General features: G+C 40.6%; 1 protein-coding gene across 50 annotated transcripts in view; it reads left to right on the top strand.

Annotated features, from left to right (window-relative positions):
* The first annotated feature begins 5035 nt into the window (after positions 1 to 5035).
* LOC127424097 (uncharacterized) overlaps positions 5036 to 24034 on the top strand; it is a 32845-nt gene continuing 13846 nt past the window's right edge. For 19 of the 50 annotated variants that reach the window (XM_051668898.1, XM_051668921.1, XM_051668895.1 and 16 more), the window contains exons 1-14: positions 5036 to 5134; positions 7773 to 8001; positions 8375 to 8511; positions 8663 to 8751; positions 8851 to 8963; positions 15518 to 15562; positions 15806 to 15850; positions 17779 to 17823; positions 19663 to 19707; positions 19916 to 19960; positions 20194 to 20238; positions 20470 to 20514; positions 20915 to 20959; positions 22683 to 22727. In XM_051668898.1, coding sequence (XP_051524858.1) covers positions 5069 to 5134; positions 7773 to 8001; positions 8375 to 8511; positions 8663 to 8751; positions 8851 to 8963; positions 15518 to 15562; positions 15806 to 15850; positions 17779 to 17823; positions 19663 to 19707; positions 19916 to 19960; positions 20194 to 20238; positions 20470 to 20514; positions 20915 to 20959; positions 22683 to 22727 — 1039 coding nt within the window. In that variant the 5' untranslated portion in view covers positions 5036 to 5068. The remainder of the gene's footprint in view (positions 5135 to 7772; positions 8002 to 8374; positions 8512 to 8662; positions 8752 to 8850; positions 8964 to 15517; positions 15563 to 15805; positions 15851 to 17778; positions 17824 to 19662; positions 19708 to 19915; positions 19961 to 20193; positions 20239 to 20469; positions 20515 to 20914; positions 20960 to 22682; positions 22728 to 24034) is intronic. The other 31 variants (XM_051668907.1, XM_051668891.1, XM_051668885.1 and 28 more) reach the window with 17 other exon arrangements.

Raw genomic sequence — 24034 nt, 5'->3', positions numbered from 1 at the left:
AAATTCTGCTTGCTAAACTTAACAAAGTTGTGTCTTCAGTGCCCAAATGCTTAAGTGTTATTAGAAGAAATATTGATTTTACACAATGGTAAACACTCGACTGCAATTATCTGATTTGTAAAGAGTGTATAATAATAATAATTGTTTTTTTTTAATCACAAGGTAAAACATCAAATAAATTGTTGTTATAGAACTCTCAAAATACTGTAGCAATGGGTGAATATAATTTTCAAATCAATCCTTTTTGTTTTTATTAGTATTTTCCATAGTGCCCCATCTTTTTCGGAATTGGGGTTGTATTTGTTAAAGGGATTTGCCAAGAACAACAATATAAATGTAAGTCAGGCACAGTTGCATGCTTTGCTGGGAAACATGTGACTGAAGAGAAGAACCATAATGTAGGCTGTATACTTAAAAAATTAAAATAAAAAAAAACTACGAATAAATGTTGTCGTGAAGGGAAGCTGGTGTTCCACAGCAGCAAAACACCCCAGTGTTACTTCCTTTTACCTGTACTGCATCCTTTAAAGTTCTATTAATAAGGAAGCAGGACATGAAAATAAGTACACATTCTTAAAGTGGCATTTCTCTGTGGGGTCAGAGCTGCTTTTATGAGTTAGCATGTAATCAAGCTAACAAAAAGGTGAGAGAGGTTAAGCCTATTGTACACTGCAAAAAGTTGTTTATTAGTTCTAAATTTCTTTTTGATGAGTATTTTTTTATTTGTTATTTGTTTTCCAATAAAAATTTCCAAAAATCATTTAAAACAAGGTACATTTACTTGAGGAGCTATACTGCACAAAATATTCAGATTTGTTTTCTGAATAAAAAACGAATGAAAAAAAATGGAGACATCAAAAAGTGATATTGAAAGTACTGAATGTATTGACAAATTGTTACCAATACTATTTGTATTGAGCTTAAAGAAAAAAGTTATCTTCACACATTGAATATTACAGAATGTTCAATTTATTATCTAAGAGGCCTTCATCATGATGTATGCTTAAATGTGATTTTAATAGGTGCTTGATATGAAATGAAAAGTGCTTGAAAAAGTCCTTGAATCTGGTGTTCATAAAAGAGTGGGAAACTTGACTACACAAAACACTGCAAAGCCCACTCCAACCACAACTAAACTCACCTTTGCACCAAGCACTGAAACTAGCACTGCATACTGTAATGGAAAAATTCATGTATTGATTATGTTTCTGATTATATTGCATTTATGATGTTAATGTTTAGATGTTAAGTTGAATATGAATCCATTAGTTATTAATATGACATTTTTAGAATGAGTGTTGTTGGCTATGATTCTGCTGATGTGTGTGTGTGTGTGTGTGGCCTTGAGAGAGAAAAGAGTGTTTCTGCTGTGAAGTGTCTAAACATAGCATAAGCAAATAGTCATATTCACAGACGTTATCAGGATCATAAGGGTCAATATGTCCTGTTTTCTTACTAGGTGTATTGTTTTTGAAAGAAATTTAACCAGAGTAACCAGGCAGCCTTAGAACTTCTAGATGTGCAAGAATCCTTGATTTGATCATATAAATGGAGCTTGGTTGATTATGTGTGTGTGACTTCTCTGCTCAGGGGAATACTTTACTTGTGTATGAGAACTTTCACCCGGACTAAATAATTGTTCTTCTCATGGGAAAAGACAAAAAGACTTCTCTTGAGTTTGTCTTTATTAGGATAATTTCCCCAACAATGCACCACTGCAAAAACCACTACACAAATCACTGAAGCCCCCACCTCACCTACTGCTTATTAGTGTTGCATGTGCACTTCTGGTTGTACTTCCAACTTCCCACAGGACCTATTGCTGCCAACACAAAAACTGTTGAAAAATGTTATATTTGCTGCTGCATTTCTGGCTCCACTTCCCACTGCACCAACTGCTGCCAGCACTGCAAGAAACCACTGGATTAAACCTGCTGCACCTATCAATGCACTCTCCACTTCAAAAATCACTAGAATCACTATTACATACTGCACATGTTGGATAGATTACTCACCCAACATGTGCATCTAGTACTGATTACAAAATATACAACTAAAATTATAATTAGTAAGGGAATCTTTTATGTTAAACTTATTAAACTTAAACTTGTATTAACCCTCATTTTAACTCTTGACTGTACTTCTGACATATGAAATAATATAAACGAAGTATACATTTTTGCAACTTTTTTACCTGCTAAACTCTCATGGTTTGTACTGTACTTGTTCATAACAGCACTTTGGAGTGTCTGTGGTCAGATGACAGAGTGTTGATCAAAATACTTTTTAAGATTTGTTTAATGATAGTATTCTGAAAGGCATATCTTCAGATTCTTTGTTGTTTTTGTTGGCTCCAACCTACATCCAGTGTTATCAGTGCCTAATTTGTTTTTCCCCACAGAAGGTGTTTTTACATTATTGAAATGACACATATGTGACAGTCACTTCAGAGGAAAGGATAAAGTGTCTGCTACATGAATAAATATTGATGTAAATTATTGCACAGTATGACACCATTGTCCTTATGTCTATGTCAATACCTTAAACAGAACTTAACTAAATTACTTCCAAATTTTAAAAGGCACCAATTTTCTGATTGTGACTGCTACATTTTGGAACAGACATGTTTATAAAATGTGATAATTTGTCTCTTGAAGTTGAAGGATATGCTGGAGTTAAAAGTTAAGTGAAAAAAGAATAATAAACTTATTCTTGCGTTTAGAAAGTCTTACCTTAAAATTGTAATAGTCTTAGAAATACTGAACCTTTGTTGGAGTGTCAGATTTTTGCAGAAAATTCTGTACTTTTAGAAACATGACAATCGTTTGGCACAGTTTATATCTTGAAATATTTCTGCAGCTTTTCAGATACTGGTAATGCATTATGTCCTCCTGAGCACTTAAGATGATATGAAAATAATGAAGAAAACTGATTTGTCATGTGATGACAAAAGGATCTTTTTCTACAAGGGGACAGAATAAAATATAATATATACATAAAGTAGCCTACCCATTTTATCTCTATAGGAAGATGAGTAAGGGTTCTAAGTAATGCTTCTGTTTTTCATCTTCTAGTATATACTGTACAAGGCATTTTATTGTTACTTTTCTATACAATGTGTTTCTAAAAATTAGGTGCAGTGTACTTTGGTAATACTTTTCCAACCCAGTTTTTCCTAGACACGCTTGTAGTTTATTTGCTTTAATAACATACAACATATAATAACATATAACATACTCCCTAACATCAGTTTCATGCATCAACTTCAAGCTAAACACATGACCAGGTCCAGACAGAACCTGCAGACTTTTTTTTTCTTTTTACATTTTCTGCTCTGTGTTTGAGTAAAAATCTGCAGAATTCTGCAGAAGGGATTTTAAAAAAAATATACTGGACCAAAGAGTAGGCTACTAAACTCTTATTGGTAGCAAAATAATCACAAATTTAAGCAAAAATAAATAAATAAATAAACAAAGGTGCAAAGGGTGGTGACCGTGCAGTCAAAAAAGATTGTGTTAAGATTCTACTAGGGGAAAAAACACAATGAGGGACAACTTGAAGGCAGTAAATAATTTTGTGTACTTTCTTTTTGCTAGCCAGCTGACACAGTCAGGTCTTTTTCCAGAAACATTAATGATGAAAAAAACATTCAAATTATATTCATCTTTTCTTTGAGACAGCACAAAAAAGAAATAAAAGTTGACTGAAACAAAAAAAGTTGCTAGAAATGCAGACACAGTGTTTGTGTTGTAGCCTACTTAAAAACTTAAATGTAAAAAAAAAAAAAAAAAAGATTAAATTTTGGGCCTTTTATCACATTTAAAGCCTTTATTCAGAAAAAAAATTATTATATATAATGTTTAAGGCATGGTTACGACCTTGGCTATATTCATATTTCAGTGCTATATTCATAATGCTTATTAAAACTTTATTCAAAATGCATCAGTTTTAGTTACGAATTCTCACTATCCCACTAATCACTTTGCTTCTTGTCTTCCCTCTTCCCCATTTGTTTCTTTCTGGACTATGGTGCTTTCAAGAGCACTGGTTGCTAACAGTAAAGGGAGCTTATGTTATTTGGGAGATCATGCTTTACCTCAGCTCACTTTACTGTGACTTAATGACAAAAAAATAAATAAAAAATAAAAAAAATCTTTACACAAACCACGTGATAATTAAGAATTTGGTCTTTGATCAGTCATACCTTTAGTCTTGTGTACTTCCTTATGCACATGCCAAATTAATTGTACCGTGAAAAAAAGTTTGTTTGTTTTTTAATATCTGCCGGAAGGTATGATTTGTCATCACATTCTAGTTTACCCTGCCTTGGTTTCAACCTGAATTCTTTTCGTATATATATATATATATATATATATATATATATATATATATATATATATATATATATATATATATATATACACACACACACTACCTGGTCAAAAAAAAAAAAAAAAAGTAGATACTTAAGAGCCTATGATTGGATCATTATTGCAGTGATTAATATATTTCAGCTTGCAACACATTTTTTTAACCCTAACTGATGCAGTGTGTACAGTAACTTCTCATTTCTTAAACAACCATGTCAGAAGACGTATCCCGTGGTCGTGGAAAAGATATTGGTGTGTTTCAGAAGGGTCGAATTATTGGCCTGCATCAAGTAAAGAAAACAACTAAGGAGATCGCTGAAATCACTGCAATTGGGGTAAGAACTGTCCAACGCATTATTAACACTTGGAAGTATAGTGGTGAACCGTCAGCTTTGCGGAAGAAATGTGGTTGGAAAAAAAATCTTGAATGATCGTGATCGGAGATCACTAAAACGCTTGGTGAAGTCACATCGTAAATGGAAAAAGGTCATGTGGTCTGATGAGTCCAGATTTATCCAATTCCAAAACGATGGGCGCGTCAGGGTAAGAATGGAAGCGCATAAAGCGATGTGTCATGCACCTGTCATGCATATGACCTAATATTTGAGTTCACCAAAAGAGGGCATCAGAGACACTTTCCTAATTCTAACCCACATACCATTTAATTGGGTAAAAATGTGTTTGTGCGGAAAGACGATATGAGGAATAGTTACAATAGAAGAACAGAAGAACAGAACAGAAGAACCGACTGGCAGTTCCTCACGGTACGGCTTTTAATACTCTTTACTTTTTTCTTTACCAACTTTGATCAACAAACAGGTCTTGCGCACGGCACACTAAACAAGACATTGTTTATTAAAAGGAAAACATATTGGAACGCTACTTGCTAGAGGGACCTCGTGAAGTAAGCCCAGAAGGTGCTCTTTGGTTGTGGTTCAGTCATAAAAATTAGAAAAAATCCAAGACACTTTTTTCTGGTTTAAAAATGGAGCGAATAGTTAAAGAGTCCTGATTGTCTCTCGAAACAGTGTCAGATGTATATGTTGTTCTTCCATAAATTACTCTCAACTGTAAATTCCGATGAAAACGAAATAGATCAATTTTAGTTTTCAACTCTGTCGTTTCACGCGTCGGGGCGAATGAGAGACCTTTTGATAGAACCTGTACTGCATCATCCGTTAATGGAAAACCAGATATATTTACAACAGTGTCCCTTTGGTAACGCTGCGTGTGTTTGGACGTCGAAATCTCTGTGCGACCAATTTTTGTCACTGAATACAGTACTGCCTCACAACGTATTCAACCGATAATCAACAAGAACTGGGGGATTTTTCAGGAGCCTCCAACTGTGAGCTACAGAAAAGCCCCTACTATTAAGGACCGAGTAGTGAGAAGTTATTTGCCTGCGACTGAACGGAATACATGGCTGGACAAAGAAATAATGGGAACATTTAAATATGGACATTGTAACCACTGTGTAATCCAGACAAAGTCTTTTGTTGATGTCTTTAGTTACAGCGAGTTTTCTATTGGATCATTTATCAATTGTAAGAGTACATATGTAACCTATAGGCTTCAATGTCCTTGCCAGTGTTTCTATGTATGCTGGACTAAGCGTAGACTGTAAAATAGGCTGTGGGATCATAAGAATGCAATCCGCACAAGAAACAAAGATTACCCTATGGCAGTACATTATGCATCTGTACATGATTCAAACCCTTCTACTTTAAAAATGGTTGGTTTAGAAACAGTGTGTGGATCTATTAGGAAGAGGAATAGACTACAAAGACTTCTACAAAGAGAGGCTTTTGGATCTTTCATTTAAAGGCCACCACTTTCCCTGGTTTGAATGAAGAATTAGACCTGACCCCATTTCTGTAAAATATTTAACTTCTCCTAATTTATAATTCTTGAAGAATGAAGGTGGGAATTTGTTAATACATAGGCTACATGTGGTGAAATGTTTCTTTATTTTTATTTTGTATGTAATATATCTTTGTTATTATTATCTTGTGATATCTGAAAATAAGACTGAAAAGTGATCCTCTGTAAGTTTTTAAAAGTAAACTTTTATTGTTGTAGTTTAAATGTAGTGAATGTTGCTGAAACTAGTGACATATCTAGTGTGAGGAATCAGAGCAAAAACTTTTTACTGAACAATTTATTTCAGACAGCTCTCGTGACAAAACAAAATACATGTTTTGTCACGAGAGCTGTCTGAAATAAATTGTCCAGAGGATCACTTTATGTAAAGTCCACAATAATGAAGATAAACAATATCTTAAAAATCCAAGGCAGTTCTTCTGGTACAAAAGTTAAAAAGCATCTATTATTATTTGGCTAGTCACATTAGGACATTAAAATTGTTAAAGAAGTAAAAATAAAAAATAAAAAAATCAGTAACTGTAATTATTTATTTAATTGAATTCTGTAATTGTTAATACATTTCGGCGCCTTGACAAGGTTACAAACAACTTCCATGTTTGTTAGTATTTCCACATTATTTTCATTTTGAGAAGACAAACACCTGGACATATTTGCTAGTGTAATCAGCACCTTTGGACCGGACAGCTCCTGTTACGAAGCGCTTAAGTTCAACTTAAGAACGATCTACGTGCTGGTTTGGGAAACAGGTGTTACTCCATCGTAAAATAATGAACGACGTCAGTTAAGATGATCGTAAAGGCTTAAGTTGCAACGTTATCAGGAAACCCACCATTGGCTATTTTCCTAAAGATCGAATCTTTAATATCTGACATCTCTCCTTTGGCTTATGTTCTGGACTTCGTGGAGCTGCTGCAATGTCACAAAATATTTATTTAATACAGCTGTCTTACTATATTTATAACAGGAATATGATGATTATCTTGCATGTGAGCTATTTTGCATGCGACAAAATGCAGTTTCATTTTATATGCAAACTCTTCTAATATTCTTGCAGTTTTGATTGGGTGGAGCACCCGTCAATCTGGGTGGACTAGTGCCACTCTGGCCCTTATGTGGCCTCGTGCCTGCTGTGACCTATTGGGTACTGACACACTCTGAAGAAGGCTGTTTGCAGAAATGTATCAGTGTGCAGTTACTGATTTTTTATTTCTTTTTTTTTCTTTTTTTTCTTTAACTTCTTTAACAATTTTAATGTCCTAATGTGCTTTTAACTTTTGTCACAAAAGAAGTGCCTTGGATTTTTTTCATTATTGTGGACTTTACATAACGTGATTCTCTGTAAGTTTTTAACAGTAAACTTTTATTTTTGTAGTTTAAATGTAGTAAATGTTGCCGAAACTGGTGAAATATCTGGTGTGAGGAATCAGAGTAAAAACGTTTTACTGGACAATTTATTTCAGACAGATCTTGTGATTCTCATTACACAGTTGTTATTTTCAAGTATGGTCGTTTCAGATGAATACTGCGGACTGTCTCCTTTTTCTGTTATGTGGAGCTACCATGTTGCAGTTCATCACCTGCTACAGTGATGGAAGTATATTGGAGGATGAATGTTCAGGAATGAACATCAATCATTTGGATGAAAATGATGTAAAAATACCAGCACAAACTACTGAAACTCCTTTCAAGATCATACCAGAAGTTCAAACCTTCAATAATTCTGAAGTGGAAACCACCATTACTGGTATACTGAAAAAAGTGGTAACCTGCAATTGTTAATATAAGGATTATTTTTACCGGATCTAACCCATAAAATGTACTTACTTTGGTGTAATCAAACCTAATTTGTCAGTATGATGTATTCTGACTAAAGGACATGTCTGACTTGAATAAAATCAGTTAGTTTAGATGTTACCACATATGGCAAATTGTTTTTAAGTTACCTGACAAAACATTTTTAAGTGTAGATTCTTTCTCTGATTCAGTTTAATGTGCTTTATTGACATGAAAAATAACTGTACATTTGACTTGCCAAACATTACAAGAAAAATACTACAAAACAAAAACAAAGGCTTTTCAGTCTTTTTTTCAGTTTTTGTTACTCTCATTTTACACAGTGTCACTTACGGCTATCAATTCTCCATTTACTGGTTTTCTGTTGGAGGCCCGTAAGTGTGATAGCTGTCCGCCTGCTGGTACTTTTAGTTTGATTGACTCGAGCAGCAGCACACTCCTGACGTGTGATGGTCAATCTGTGAGTCCTGTCTGACACCTACAACACACATGAGTTTTTTATCCTTTTAACAGGCTTCTTTGGCCTTTATTCATGTTTTAGTATCAATTAAACATCTCAAATGATGAGGATGGTACTAACACCAACTGTTTACCATGCTGGTATTTTTCAGGGCAGGGCTGTGAGTCACATTAATAATCTAGATAAAACATCCATCACAGTGCACTGGCAAGTTCCAGAGAGTGGAACATTCTACTTCAGGTAGTTTCTCTTGAATAAGATGAAATTAAATAGAATAATCTATTCATATAGTTTTCATATCCTTGCATTCCCATTTTTTATCTTCAATTTTCTTTTCAGAGCTGCATTCACTAGGGACTACTTCATGTTTTGGCAAAGAAAGCCAATCATACTTCCGACAACTGCACCTACCACTGTGACCACCACTGTAAAAGCCACTATAAGCCGAACAGGTCTTTTTAGTTTTTATAATGTTCTTTTTTCTTCGTTATTTTTATTTTATTTTATTTTTTTAGCTCTCTGCAGCAGCTCTCTACATTTACTGTAAATGTAGAGACCCCTCTCTGTTTTAATCTTATTCTCATTCATTTTCTGGAACTTTTTTAAGAGCCACAAGCTGACCTACTTTTATTTTTTTTTTTTTGAAGTTGATCCTTTTTTATTATTATTTATATGTCAAAATTAATAATTTTTGTGACTTTGCTAACTTAATTCACTTTTAGTACCTTTTACTTCCAATAAAATCATCAACATAATATGACATAATAATAACATTATAGTAATGAAATGTTTATTTAAAAAAAGAAGAAGAAGAAAAAAAAAAAGAAGGCATAATTCATATGGATATAATGCCAAAATATTAAGATCATTTTTACCTTGTTTCTTACAAATGAAATGGATACTTGATATGGATACCTAATACTGTTGTTATGGCCCAGTGATTTCACGGTACAATGCTGCCTCAGGGCAACATGCACATTTTCGTAATTTTCACACATGTATAAAGTTATTCAAAATACAGCTTTACTTATCAGTAAAGGATCAATTTTTTATCTTGATGTAAAATGTTCACTTCTCGGGAATCCTCCCACTGCCCGCTCTGGTATTCTCTGACCGAGGCTCCCCTCGGCACAGACGCGTTGGCACACAGCTGGCCCCTGGGGCTACGCAAGTATGCGTTTTCCCCAGTGAGCCTACTTTCCCACTTTACATAGGGTAAATCTTATTTCGGATCGTATGACAAATAATTGCATTTTGATTAGTTAGTATTATGTCATCCCCTCTTGATAAAAAAAAAAAAAGGACATTATTTTTTATAAATTTGGTGTTTTATTTGGTATAAATTTTGGCATGCCAAAGTGGTCAGGCAACACTGTCCCACAGAGCGATACATTTCTCTGGGCAGAACACAACAAGAAAGTTGTAATAAATTGATTTGATTATAACACCAAGCTTTTTATATATACTTTTTATTTACTTATAGTCACAACAACATTGCCTTCAAAATCAATTACAGTTTCATCACAGGTAAAATATATATGTATATATATGTATTTTACCTGTGATGAAACTGTAATTGATTTTGGAGGCGATGTTGTTGTATATATATATATATATATATATATATATATATATATATATATATATATATATATATATATATATATATATATATATATATATATATATATATATATATATATATATATATATACAGGTGCATCTCAATAAATTAGAATGTCATGGGAAAGTTCATTTATTTCAGTAATTCAACTCAAATTGTGAAACTCGTGTATTAAATAAATTCAATGCACACAGACTGAAGTAGTTTAAGTCTTTGGTTCTTTTAATTGTGATGATTTTGGCTCACATTTAACAAAAACCCACCAATTCACTATCTCAAAAAATTAGAATACATCATAAGACCAATAAAAAAAAACATTTTTAGTGAATTGTTGGCCTTCTGGAAAGTATGTTCATTTACTGTATATGTACTCAATACTTGGTAGGGGCTCCTTTTGCTTTAATTACTGCCTCAATTCAGCGTGGCATGGAGGTGATCAGTTTGTGGCACTGCTGAGGTGGTATGGAAGCCCAGGTTTCTTTGACAGTGGCCTTCAGCTCATCTGCATTTTTTGGTCTCTTGTTTCTCATTTTCCTCTTGACAATACCCCATAGATTCTCTATAGGGTTCAGGTCTGGTGAGTTTGCTGGCCAGTCAAGCACACCAACACCATGGTCATTTAACCAGCTTTTGGTGCTTTTGGCAGTATGGGCAGGTGCCAAATCCTGCTGGAAAATGAAATCAGCATCTTTAAAAAGCTGGTCAGCAGAAGGAAGCATGAAGTGCTCCAAAATTTCTTGGTAAACGGGTGCAGTGACTTTGGTTTTCAAAAAACACAATGGACCAACACCAGCAGATGACATTGCACCCCAAATCATCACAGGCTGTGTAAACTTAACACTGGACTTCATGCAACTTGGGAAACAGGGAAACCACTTTGCGGAAAATACATCACGTGGGGATACCAATGGGGTAACCAGCGCATGTGGAGCACCTACCACAGTACAGGGCCTAATTAGCACACGTATTGGGCCGGCAGCAAGTTTCTCCGAAAACTCACCAGCCACAGGGCTAAGGAGGAAGGACATCCAGGGTCCACAATTTTGTGAACGCGACTGGGAGAAAGAGCGCACATCTTCACCTCAAGGGAGGGGAATACCTGAGCGGGCAGTGGGAGGATTCCCAGGAAGCAAACAGGTCCACCTACACTTGACTGAATTGACTCCAGATCAGCTGGACCACCTGAGGATGGAGTCTCCACTCTGCCCTGAGCATGACCTGCCGTGACAGCGCGTCCGCTGTGCTGTTGAGGTTGCCCGGGATATGAGTGGCTCGCAGCGACTTGAGCCGCTGCTGACTCCAGAGGAGGAGATGGCAGGCGAGTTGTGACATTCGACGAGAGCGTAGACTGCCTTGGTGGTTGATGTATGCAACCGTCGGCATGTTGTCAGTCCGGACCAGCATGTGCTTGCCCTGGATCAACGGCAAAAGCCTCTGCAGGGCGAGCAATACTGCCAGCAACTCGAGGCAGTTGATGTGCCAACACAGTTTGGACCAGTCCAAGGGCCGGCGGCTGCGTGCCCGTTGCACACGGCACCCCAGCCACACTTGGAGACGTCCGTTGTAACCACGACATGCCTGGAGACCTGTCCTAGGGGAACTCCTGCCCGTAGGAACGCTAGGTTGGACCAAGGGCTGAACAGACGGCGACAGACCTGCATGACGAGCACACGGTGTGCGCTGTGGCACCATGCCCATCTCGCGACTTGAGTCTGGAGCCAGTGCTGAAGCGGTCTCATATGCATCAATCCGAGTGGCGTGACCGCCGCTGAGGATGCCATATGCCCCAGGAGCCTCTGAAAAGATTTCAGTGGGACTGACGTCTTCTGTCTGAATGTACTCAGCACCGACTGTGCGCGCTCATTTGTGAGACAGAGTCTAACTCCATACCGAGAAATGAGATGCTCTGAACCAGGGAGAGCTTGCTCTTTTCCCAGTGGACCTGAAGCCCCAGCCGGCTGAGGTGCGTGAGCACCAGGTCCCTGTGTGCACACAACAAGTCCTGCAAGTGAGCTAGGATCAGCCAGTCGTCGAGATAGTTGAGAATGTGAATGCCCACTTCCCTTAGTGGGGCAAGGGCTGCCGAAGAGGAGGACCTTGTACTGGAGCACGAGCCATGCCCCCAAGCTCCGTGCGAGGGGGAACAAGGGAACAATTGTGTCGGACGTACCGGCGGGCGGGGCCTCGTGACAGGGCGGAGTCTGAGGTGCCACTTGTGGACATGCTGAGTCTTAGGACATCAAAGCACTTACCTGGCTCCTTGTGACTACCCCCGGAATGGCCTGGGACAGGGGGAGGAAGAAGTGCGTCCTCATGACCCGTGGAGACCATCACATTTGGAGCAGACTTGTGCCACAGCTGGGTGTGCGGGGGCGGAAGTCCCGCCTCCGGGGCGCCGAACCTGCCAGAGAGAAATGGTGTCTGGTGGTCATGATAACGACAGCTGTGAACACCGACTGTGAGGCCCAGGAAGTGAGGGAACTGCTCTTTGCTTGACAAAGTGGGTACCGCAGCCCATTGGGTGTGCTGTGAAATCAAAAGAAAAGGAAAATAAGGATTCTCCACCCGACCCTCCATCAGGGGAAGGAGTGGTCTCTTTACCAGCTCCTGAAGGGTGAATTCCCGACTTCTTGGGCTGCCTGTCTCAGGGGCACTTCGAAGCCTTCCTCGGGTTCTTGGCGACCGGCCGTGAGACGGGTGATGTCTGTTTCCTGTGGGCGGCTCCATGCTGGGACCGGCCCACTGGGGCGGGCTGCGGCAGAGCCGGTATTACCTCCGTAGGGGGATGCCCTTGGCGATGAGCAGACGGGGTGTGGGGTCTCGAGCCGCGCCGGGGCAGGATATGTTGTATGGCCTCCGTCTGCTTCCTTACCGTCAAAAACTGCCAGGCAAAGTCTCCGACGGCATCGCCGAATAGGCCAGCCTCGACCAGGTTGAGCCAAAGGTGGCATTCCTGGACCACCAAGGTGGACATCGCCTGCCCAAGAGACCACGGCGTTACCTTCGTCGCCCGGAGGGTGAGGTCGGTCACCGAGCACAGCTCCTGCATTAATCCCGGGTCAGAACTATCCTTGTGCAGTTCTTTAAGTGCCTTGGCTTGGTGTACCTGCAGGAGAGCCATGGCATTCAGGGCGGAGGCAGCATGTCCAGCAGCGTCGTAGGCTTTAGCCGTCAGTGACAACGTGAGCCTACAGGCCCTGGACGGGAGCCTCGGACGACTCCGCCAGGTGGCGGCGCTCTGTGGGCAGAAGTGCACCGTGACCGCCTGATCCACCTGAGGAATCGGCGAGTACCCCCTCGCCGTCCCACCGTCGAGGGTAGTGAGAGCGGAGGAGTTTGCGAATCGGGTGCGGGCAGTAAAAGGTGCCTGCCACGACCGCGTAAGCTCCTCATGCACGTCCGGGAAGAAAGGAACGGGGGCGGAGCGTGGCCTTGAGCGGCACTCCGGCCCCAGGAACTAATCGTCGAGCTGCAAGGGTTCAAGGGGGAGCGGAGGGTTCCACTCCAGCCCAACACTCATGGCTGCCCAGGCAAGCATGGCCGCCAGCTCTACGTCTGCCTGCGACTGGACCACTGTACCCAAGGGTGGAAGTCCAGCCGAGTCTTCCGCATCAGACATGGCGAGCCCACTCTCCGATGCTGCAATGGATATCACATCCTCTTCGCAAGTTCCGAACGAGGCCACTAACCCTTCCTGAGACGAGCCCACGGTCTCATCCCAGAACCCGGCCGGGGCATACGAGCGTGCAGGGGAATGGGAGGTCTGTGGGGGGTTACCCGGCGGAGAAGCTCCCACTGAAGTCCCCAAATCGCCCCTATTGCTAACCGACTCAGCCTCAGAAGGACCGAGACGGGGAGCTGCTGGAGTGGCTTTCTTTCTGACGATAGAAAGCCGCGACCGCAACGTATGGTAGTTTAGTGCACTTTTGTGCACTTTCAATGTTCCGCCAAAATAAAAGCTTGAGATGAAATATATACGACAGAAATTCTATTGTATATAACAAATATTTTCTATATATATATATAATTATATCCTAATTATATTATAACAATGAACTTGACTGAATCCCACAAATATCATTCAGTATTGTATAATATTTGACTGGGACCCAAAAAATAAGTGAGTGAAGTTGTAGTTTTTGCATACCCTGTTCATAAAAATGTTTTAGTAGAAATATATGTATGTAAATAATGCTTTTAATTAGACTGTGATGTATATGGCTGCATAAAAATTAAAATAATTAAATATAATTCTTCCTTGTTTTACTATTGTGAAAAACTGTGGAAAACATACATATTCATAACAAGACTTTCTTTGTGCATTAAACATTTTGAATCCAATGCCTGGTAGGATGAAATAATGGTTACTCTTATTAAAAAAACAAAACACTTTAAAGCCATTTTAGATAAATAATTGTCTAGATATTTATTGAAGATCATCAATAGGCTGAAAAACACTGAGATGTAATTTTTGTATTCATATCGCCCAGCCCTAACACTAACCTGTTTTTGTTTTAAATCCTTGTTTTCAGTTTGCTTACATCATCGTTTTCCAAAGTGTGTGGTAATGGAGAGCGTTTCTGAAACGCACTATTTTCAGCCATTTTGGTGTGGACGTCAATGCGAAATCAATGCATTTTCAAATGAAAGCTTATTAGTCTGGGTGTTGCCTTTCCTTCTTCCATTGAACACAAAAGAAAAACAATATAAAATCTTCACGTGGCTTTTTGCCATATAATGAAAGTGAAAAGTGGAGCTGTCAAGCTAAAAAAAAAAAAAAAACACGAACTACAGTAAAAGTAGCTGATATGACTTGTGCACTATATACCAAGTCTTCTGAATCCATACAATAATTTTCGTGTGATGAATTTAAGTTGTTATCCACTCTCAAATCAAATAATTGATCAACACATTTGCAGTTCCATAAATTAAATATGGCGACTACGGTGCAGGTTGGACATCATTAAATGTCTTGTGACAAAACTTCATGATGTCAAATCTGTGGCGTAATCATCATATTTGATTTGATAACATGTACTTTAAGCAACATTGTTACTCATGCTACTTAAAATATTTATTGATGCTATTTTGTTATTTTAATTTTCACCAATGGTATCATCATATATTGTCATACATACAGAGGCACAAAATCCATAAATGCAAAACATGGGGTGCCATGTAAAGGGGGGTGCCGGCGGCAAACTAAGGGGGCGCAATGGGGACCACCTATAACCCCAACACAACCACAAATGAAATTTTAAATTTAACATTGACTTTATTAATATAACCTTTTTCACATTTCTTTGGGTAGGACACAACAAGAAAGCTGTGTTAAATGTATTTGATGATGAAACTTAACGTTTTATTCTTGTTTACCTGTAGTCACACCAACATTGCCTCTACCATCAAATACAAACTCCACTCCAGGTAAAATGTCCTGACAATTACAGTAGCCGTACATTATATTACACTTGTTTTACTCTGATAGTATCTTATTATATATAACGTTTTATGGAATACTTAAAATAGTTGTTTTCAATGTGAAAATGTATTTTACTTTATTGATATAATCTTTCTGATATAATAATTTCTTTGAGCAGGTTATAACAAGACAATTGTGTTAAATTAATTTGATGATAACACTAACCTAATGTTTTAATTTACTTGTAGTCACACCAGCATTGCCTCTACCATCAAATACAGACTCCACTCTAGGTAAAATGCCCTGACAATTACAATAGCAGTACATTATATTACATTATATTGTTTCTTATTATATAAACTCAGCAAGAAAAGCAACATCCTCTCACTTTCAACTTCTTTTATTTTCAGCAAATTTAACACGTGTAAATATTTGTATGAACATAAAAAGATTCAACAACTAAGACATAAACTGAAGGGGGGGGGGGGGGGGGGTGCGGTGTCAAAATCAAAAGTAACAGTCAGTATCTGGTTTGGCCACCAGCTACATTAAGTACTGCAGTGCATCTCCTCCTCATGGACTGCACCAAATTTGCCAGTTCTTGCTGTGAGATGTTACCCCTCTCTTCCACCAAGGCACTTGCAAGTTCCCGGACATTTCTGGGGGGAATGGCCCTAGCCCTCACCCTCCGATCCAACAGGTCCCAGACGTGCTCAATGGGATTGAGATCCGGACTCTTCGCTAGCCATGGCAGAACACAGACATTCCTGTCTTGCAGGAAATCATGCACGGCTGGTGGCATTGTCATGCTGGAGGGTCATGTCAGGATGAGCCTGCAGGAAGGGTACCACATGAGGGAGGAGGATGTCTTCCCTGTAACGTACAGCATTGTGATTGCCTGCAATGACAACAAGCTCAGTCCGATGATGCTGTGACACACCACCCCAGACCATGACGGACCTTCCACCTCCAGATCAATCACGCTCCAGAGTACAGGCCTCGGTGTAACGCTCATTCCTTCGATAATAGACACGAGTCCGACCATCACCCCTGGTAAGACAAAACCGTGACTTGTCATTGAAGAGCGCTTTTTGCCAATCCTGTCTGGTCCAGCGAAGGTGGGTTTGTGCCCATAGGCGATGTTGTTGCCGGTGATGTCTGGTAAGGACCTTCCTTAAAACAGGCCTACAAGCCCTCAGTCCAGCCTCTCTCAACCTATTGCGGACAGTCTGAGCACTGATGGAGGGATTGTACGTTCCTGGTGTAACTCGGGCAGTTGTTGTTGCCATCCTGTACCTGTCCCACAGGTGTGATATTCGGATGTATCGATCCTGTGCAGGTGTTGTTACATGTGGTCTGCCACTGTGAGGACGATCAGCTGTCCTTCCTGTCTCCCTGTAGCGCTGTCTTAGGTGTCTCACAGTACGGACATTGCAATTTATTGCCCTGGCCACATCAGCGGTCCTCATGCCTCCATGCAGCATGCCTAAAGCACAGACATGCAGATGAGCAGGGACCCTGGGCATCTTTCTTTTGGTGTTTTTCAGAGTAAGTAGAAAGGTCTTTTTAGTGTCCTAAGTTTTTATAAATGTGACCTTAATTGCCTACCATCTGTAAGCTGTTAGTGTCTTAATGACCGTTCCACAGGTGCATGTTCGTTAATTGTTTATGGTTCATTGAACAAGCATGGAAAACATTATTTAAACCCTTTACAATAAAGATCTGTAAAGTTATTTGGATTTTTACAAAATTCTTTAAAATACACTGTCCTGAAAAAGGGACGTTTCTTTTTTTGCTGAGTTTATAACATTTTATGAAATACTTAAAATAGTTGTGTTTTCAACGTGAACATTTCTTTGACTTTATTGATATAAACTTTTATATATTCATTTGAGCAGGATACAAGACAGTGGTGTTAAATTAATTTGATGATAACACTAACCGTAAACTTTTGATTTAATTTAACTGAAGTTCCATCAGCATTTACTGCAACTTCAACTACAGACTCCACCCCAGTTAAAATGCCCTGACAATTACAATAGCCGAACATTATATTACACTTGTTTTGCTCTCATATCCTATTCGATTTCATTTTGTATGAACATTTCTTTGACTTTATTCATATGAACTTTTATATATTTCTTTGAGCAGGATATAACAAGACAACTGTGTTAAATTAATTTGATGATAACACTAACCTAATGTTTTCATTTACCTGTAGTCACACCAGCATTGCCTCTACCATCAAATACAAACTCCACTCCAGGTAAAATGCCCTGACAATTACAATAGCAGTACATTATATTACACTTGTTTTGCTCTTATATTGTAACGATAGTTGCTGGATGCTGGCAATGATGAAGATGATGATGTAGTGTAGAGAACCCAAGTGCAGTTTATTTACAAAGTGAGAACCAATAACCCTGACTACAAAACAAAACATGAACTAGACTAGACTTGACAACAGTGTACCAAACACATACATTCATTCATTCAATACTTGACAAAGACACAATGGAAAACATGAGGCTTAAATACATGGACATGGGGGAACATAAACCAATGAACAAACAGAACTCTAACAAGATAATTAAACAATAAACCAATGAAAACATGAACATGGAGGGAAAACATGAAATCACATGACAAGGGAACAGGAACTACATTTTTCAAAATAAAAGACATGAATCAACAAAATACACATGACATATCCCCACCACTAAGGGGCGGCTCCCGATGCCCCAACACAAGAACAAACACAAAAAACATTACAAAGTTCCAAAGTTCTGTAGGGAGCTGGGGGGGGGGGGGTGTCTTGAGACATGGGGCGTGGCAAGAAAGGGCGAGGGGCATGGGACCAGGGCAATGTCCATGGGGGGTGGAGCCATGAGAGGCTCAAGGGGCGGGGCCATGGAAGGCAGAGCCGTGAGAGGCTCGAGGGGCAGAGCCATGGAACTTGGTGCCTGGAGAGTAGCCGAAGACTCGAAGGGCCAGGGTGGAGCTGATGGCGGGGAGGACCAAGGCAGTGCTGGAGGCTCGGAGGAGCAAGGCGGAGCTGGAGGATCGGAGGAGCAAGGTGGAGCTGGAGGATCGGAGGAGCAAGGTGGAGCTGGAGGAACGGAGGAGCAAGGCGGAGCTGGAGGATCGGAAGACTGAGGTGGAGCCGGTGGGATTGAGGACAAAGGTGGAGCCGTAGGGAAGGAGGTCCCCGGTGAAGCTGACAGATCGGAGGGATGAGGCGCAGCCAGAGGATCAGAGAGCCAAAGCGGAGCCAGGTGACCGACAGACCAACGAGGAGCCAGAGGGACGAGGGACCCCGGCAAAGCTGACAGGCTGAAGGACCGCAGTGGAGCCGAGGGAACGCAGAGCTGAGGCAATGTCGAGGGACCGACAGACCAAGGCGAAATCCAGGGCTCGGAGGGTCCAGGCGGGGTCGGAGGGCCAAACGTTCCCCTTGCCTGCTCAGGAGAACTAAGGGTGGGTATAAGGGTGGGAACCATCTCCAGGTCCAACTGCTCAGGTGTGGCTGTGACGTGGCATGGAGCAGGCTGAGGCGTTGCTGTAACATGGCATGGAGCAAAAGATGGCGCTAGCTCAGCGACCATGATGAAGACGATGACATAGTGTAAAGAACCCAAGTGCAGTTTATTTACAAAGTGAGAACCAATAACCCTGACTACAAAACATGGACTTGACTTGGACTTCACAACAGTGTACCAAACACATACATTCATTCAATACTTGACAAAAATACAATGGAAAACATGAGGCTTAAATACATGGACATGAGGGAACATAAACCAATGAACAAACAGAACTCTAGCAAGATAATTAAACAATAAACCAATGAAAACATGACACATGAACATGGAGGAAAAACATGAAATCACATGACAAGGGAACAGGAACTATACTTTTAAAAATAAAAGACATGAATCAACAAAATACACATGACATATATCCTATTCGATTTCATTTTGTATGAACATTTCTTTGACTTTATTAATATGAACTTTTGTATATTTTTTTGAGCAGGATATAACAAGACAACTGTGTTAAATTAATTTGATGATAACACTAACCTAATGTTTTTATTTACCTGTAGTCACACCAACATTGCCTCTACCATCAAATACAAACCTCACTCCAGGTAAAATGCCCTGACAATTACAATAGCAGTACATTATATTACACTTGTTTTGCTCTCATATCCTGTTCGATTTCATTTTGTATGAACATTTCTTTGACTTTATTGATATAAACTTTTATATATTTATTTGAGCAGGATACAAGGCAATGGTGTTAAATTAATTTGATGATAACACTAACCCTAACCTTTTGATTTAATTTAACTGTAGTTCCATCAGCATTTCCTGCAACCTCAACTGCAGACTCCACCCCAGGTAAAATGCCCTGACAATTACAATAGCAGTACATTATATTACACTTGTTTTGCTCTGGAAGTATCTTATTATATATAACATTTTATGAAATACTTAAAATATTTGTGTTTTCAACATGAAAATGTCTTTAACTTTATAAACTTTTATTTATCTCTTTGAGCAGGATATAACAAGACAACTGTGTTAAATTAATTTGATGATAACACTAACCTTATGTTTTTATTTACCTGTAGTCACACCAACATTGCCTCTACCATCAAATACAAACTCCACTCCGGGTAAAATGCCCTTACAATTACAATATCAGTATATTATATTATTTTGCTCTCATAGTATCTTATTATATATAACATTTTATGAAATATTTAAAATAGTTGTTTTCAACATGAAAATTTCTTTGACTTTATTCATATGAACTTTTATATATTTCTATGTACAGGATATAACAAGACAACTGTATTAAATTAATTTGATGATAACACTAACCTAATGTTTTTATTTACCTGTAGTCACACCAGCATTGCCTCTACCATCAAATACAAACTCCACTCCAGGTAAAATGCCCTGACAATTACAATAGCAGTACATTATATTACACTTGTTTTGCTCTCATATGTAACGAAGTTGCTGGCTGCTGGCAATGGCAGTGATGAAGACGATGATGTAGTGTAGAGAACCCAAGTGCAGTTTATTTACAAAGTGAGAACCAATAACTCTGACTACAAAACAAAACATGAACTAGACTAGACTAAACTTGACTTGACTATGGCTTGACTTGACTTGAATCAACAAAATACACATGACACATATCCTATTCGATTTCATTTTGTATGAACATTTCTTTGACTTTATTCATATGAACTTTTATATATTTATTTGAGCAGGATATAAAAAGACAACTGTGTTAAATTAATTTGATGATAACACTAACCTAATGTTTTCATTTACCTGTAGTCACACCAACATTGCCTCTACCATCAAATACAAACTCCACTCCAGGTAAAATGCCCTGACAATTACAATAGCAGTACATTATATTACACTTGCTTTGCTCTCATATTGTAACGAAGTTGCTGGCTGCTGGCAATGATGAAGACGATGATGTAGTGTAGAGAACCCAAGTCCAGTTTATTTACAAAGTGAGAACCAATAACCCTGACTACAAAACAAAACATGAACTAGACTAGACTTGACTATGGCTTGGCTTGACAACAGTGTACCAAACACATACATTCATTCATTCAATACTTGACAAAAACATGACATGAACATGGAGGGAAAACATGAAATCACATGACAAGGGAACAGGAACTACATTTTTCAAAATAAAAGACATGAATCAACAAAATACACATGACATACCTCCCCCCTCCCCCCCCACTAGGGGGCGGCTCCCAATGCCCCAACACAAGAACAAACACAAAAAACATTACAAAGTTCCAAAGTTCTGTAGGGAGCTGGGGGGGGTTGGGGGGGTGTCTTGAGGCATGGGGCATGGCAAGAAATGGCGAGGGGCATGGGACCAGGGCAGTGTCCGTGGGGGGTGGAGCCATGAGAGGCTCGAGGGGCGGGGCCATGGAAGGCAGAGCCATGAGAGGCTCGAGGGGCGGAGCCATGGAACTTGGTGCCCGGAGAGTAGCCGAAGACTCAAAGGGCCAGGGTGGAGCCGATGGCAGGGAGGACCAAGGTGGTGCTGGAGGCTCGGAGGAGCAAGGCCGAGCTGTAGGATCGGAAGACTGAGGTTGAGCCGGTGGGACTGAGGACAAAGGTGGAGCCGTAGGGAAGGAGGTCCCCGGTGGAGCTGACAGATCGGAGGGACGAGGCGCAACCAGAGGATCGGAGAGCCAAAGCGGAGCCAGGTGACCGACAGACCAACGAGGAGCCGGAGGGACGAGGGACCCCGGCAAAGCCGACAGGCTGAAGGACCGCAGTGGAGCCGAGGGAACGCAGAGCTGAGGCAATGTCGAGGGACCGACAGACCAAGGCGAAATCCAGGGCTCGGAGGGTCCAGGCGGGGTCGGAGGGCCAAACGTTCCCCTTGCCTGCTCAGGAGAACTAAGGGTGGGTATAAGGGTGGGAACCATCTCCAGGTCCAACTGCTCAGGTGTGGCTGTGACGTGGCATGGAGCAGGCTGAGGCGTTGCTGTGACGTGGCATGGTGCAGGCTGAGGCGTTGCTGTGACATGGCATGGAGCAAAAGATGGCGCTAGCTCAGCGACCATGATGAAGACGATGACATAGTGTAAAGAACCCAAGTGCAGTTTATATACAAAGTGAGAACCAATAACCCTGACTACAAAACATGGACTTGACTTGGACTTCACAACAGTGTACCAAACACATACATTCATTCAATACTTGACAAAAATACAATGGAAAACATGAGGCTTAAATACATGGACATGAGGGAACATAAACCAATGAACAAACAGAACTCTAGCAAGATAATTAAACAATAAACCAATGAAAACATGACACATGAACATGGAGGAAAAACATGAAATCACATGACAAGGGAACAGGAACTAAACTTTTAAAAATAAAAGACATGAATCAACAAAATACACATGACATATATCCTATTCGATTTCATTTTGTATGAACATTTCTTTGACTTTATTCATATGAACTTTTGTATATTTTTTTGAGCAGGATATAACAAGACAACTGTGTTAAATTAATTTGATGATAACACTAACCTAATGTTTTCATTTACCTGTAGTCACACCAACATTGCCTCTACCATCAAATACAAACTCCACTCCAGGTAAAATGCCCTGACAATTACAATAGCAGTACATTATATTACACTTGCTTTGCTCTCATATTGTAACGAAGTTGCTGGCTGCTGGCAATGATGAAGACGATGATGTAGTGTAGAGAACCCAAGTCCAGTTTATTTACAAAGTGAGAACCAATAACCCTGACTACAAAACAAAACATGAACTAGACTAGACTTGACTATGGCTTGGCTTGACAACAGTGTACCAAACACATACATTCATTCATTCAATACTTGACAAAAACATGACATGAACATGGAGGGAAAGCATGAAATCACATGACAAGGGAACAGGAACTACATTTTTCAAAATAAAAGACATGAATCAACAAAATACACATGACATACCTCCCCCCTCCCCCCCCACTAGGGGGCGGCTCCCAATGCCCCAACACAAGAACAAACACAAAAAACATTACAAAGTTCCAAAGTTCTGTAGGGAGCTGGGGGGGTTGGGGGGGTGTCTTGAGGCATGGGGCATGGCAAGAAAGGGCGAGGGGCATGGGACCAGGGCAGTGTCCGTGGGGGTTGGAGCCATGAGAGGCTCGAGGGGCGGGGCCATGGAAGGCAGAGCCATGAGAGGCTCGAGGGGCAGAGCCATGGAACTTGGTGCCTGGAGAGTAGCCGAAGACTCGAAGGGCCAGGGTGGATCTGATGGCAGGGAGATCCAAGGTAGTGCTGGAGGCTCGGAGGAGCAAGGCGGAGCTGGAGGATCGGAGGAGCAAGGTGGAGCTGGAGGATCGGAAGACTGAGGTGGAGCCGGTGGGATTGAGGACAAAGGTGGAGCCGTAGGGAAGGAGGTCCCCGGTGAAGCTGACAGATCGGAGGGATGAGGCGCAGCCAGAGGATCAGAGAGCCAAAGCGGAGCCAGGTGACCGACAGACCAACGAGGAGCCGGAGGGACGAGGGACCCCGGCAAAGCCGACAGGCTGAAGGACCGCAGTGGAGCCGAGGGAACGCAGAGCTGAGGCAATGTCGAGGGACCGACAGACCAAGGCGAAATCCAGGGCTCGGAGGGTCCAGGCGGGGTCGGAGGGCCAAACGTTCCCCTTGCCTGCTCAGGAGAACTAAGGGTGGGTATAAGGGTGGGAACCATCTCCAGGTCCAACTGCTCAGGTGTGGCTGTGACGTGGCATGGAGCAGGCTGAGGCGTTGCTGTGACGTGGCATGGTGCAGGCTGAGGCGTTGCTGTGACATGGCATGGAGCAAAAGATGGCGCTAGCTCAGCGACCATGATGAAGACGATGACATAGTGTAAAGAACCCAAGTGCAGTTTATTTACAAAGTGAGAA

Source organism: Myxocyprinus asiaticus, chromosome 33 (genome assembly GCF_019703515.2).
Source record: "Myxocyprinus asiaticus isolate MX2 ecotype Aquarium Trade chromosome 33, UBuf_Myxa_2, whole genome shotgun sequence".
Lineage (NCBI taxonomy): Eukaryota > Metazoa > Chordata > Actinopteri > Cypriniformes > Catostomidae > Myxocyprinus > Myxocyprinus asiaticus.
Note: the sequence above shows the minus strand (reverse complement) of the source record. Positions and strands in the feature narration are given on the sequence as shown.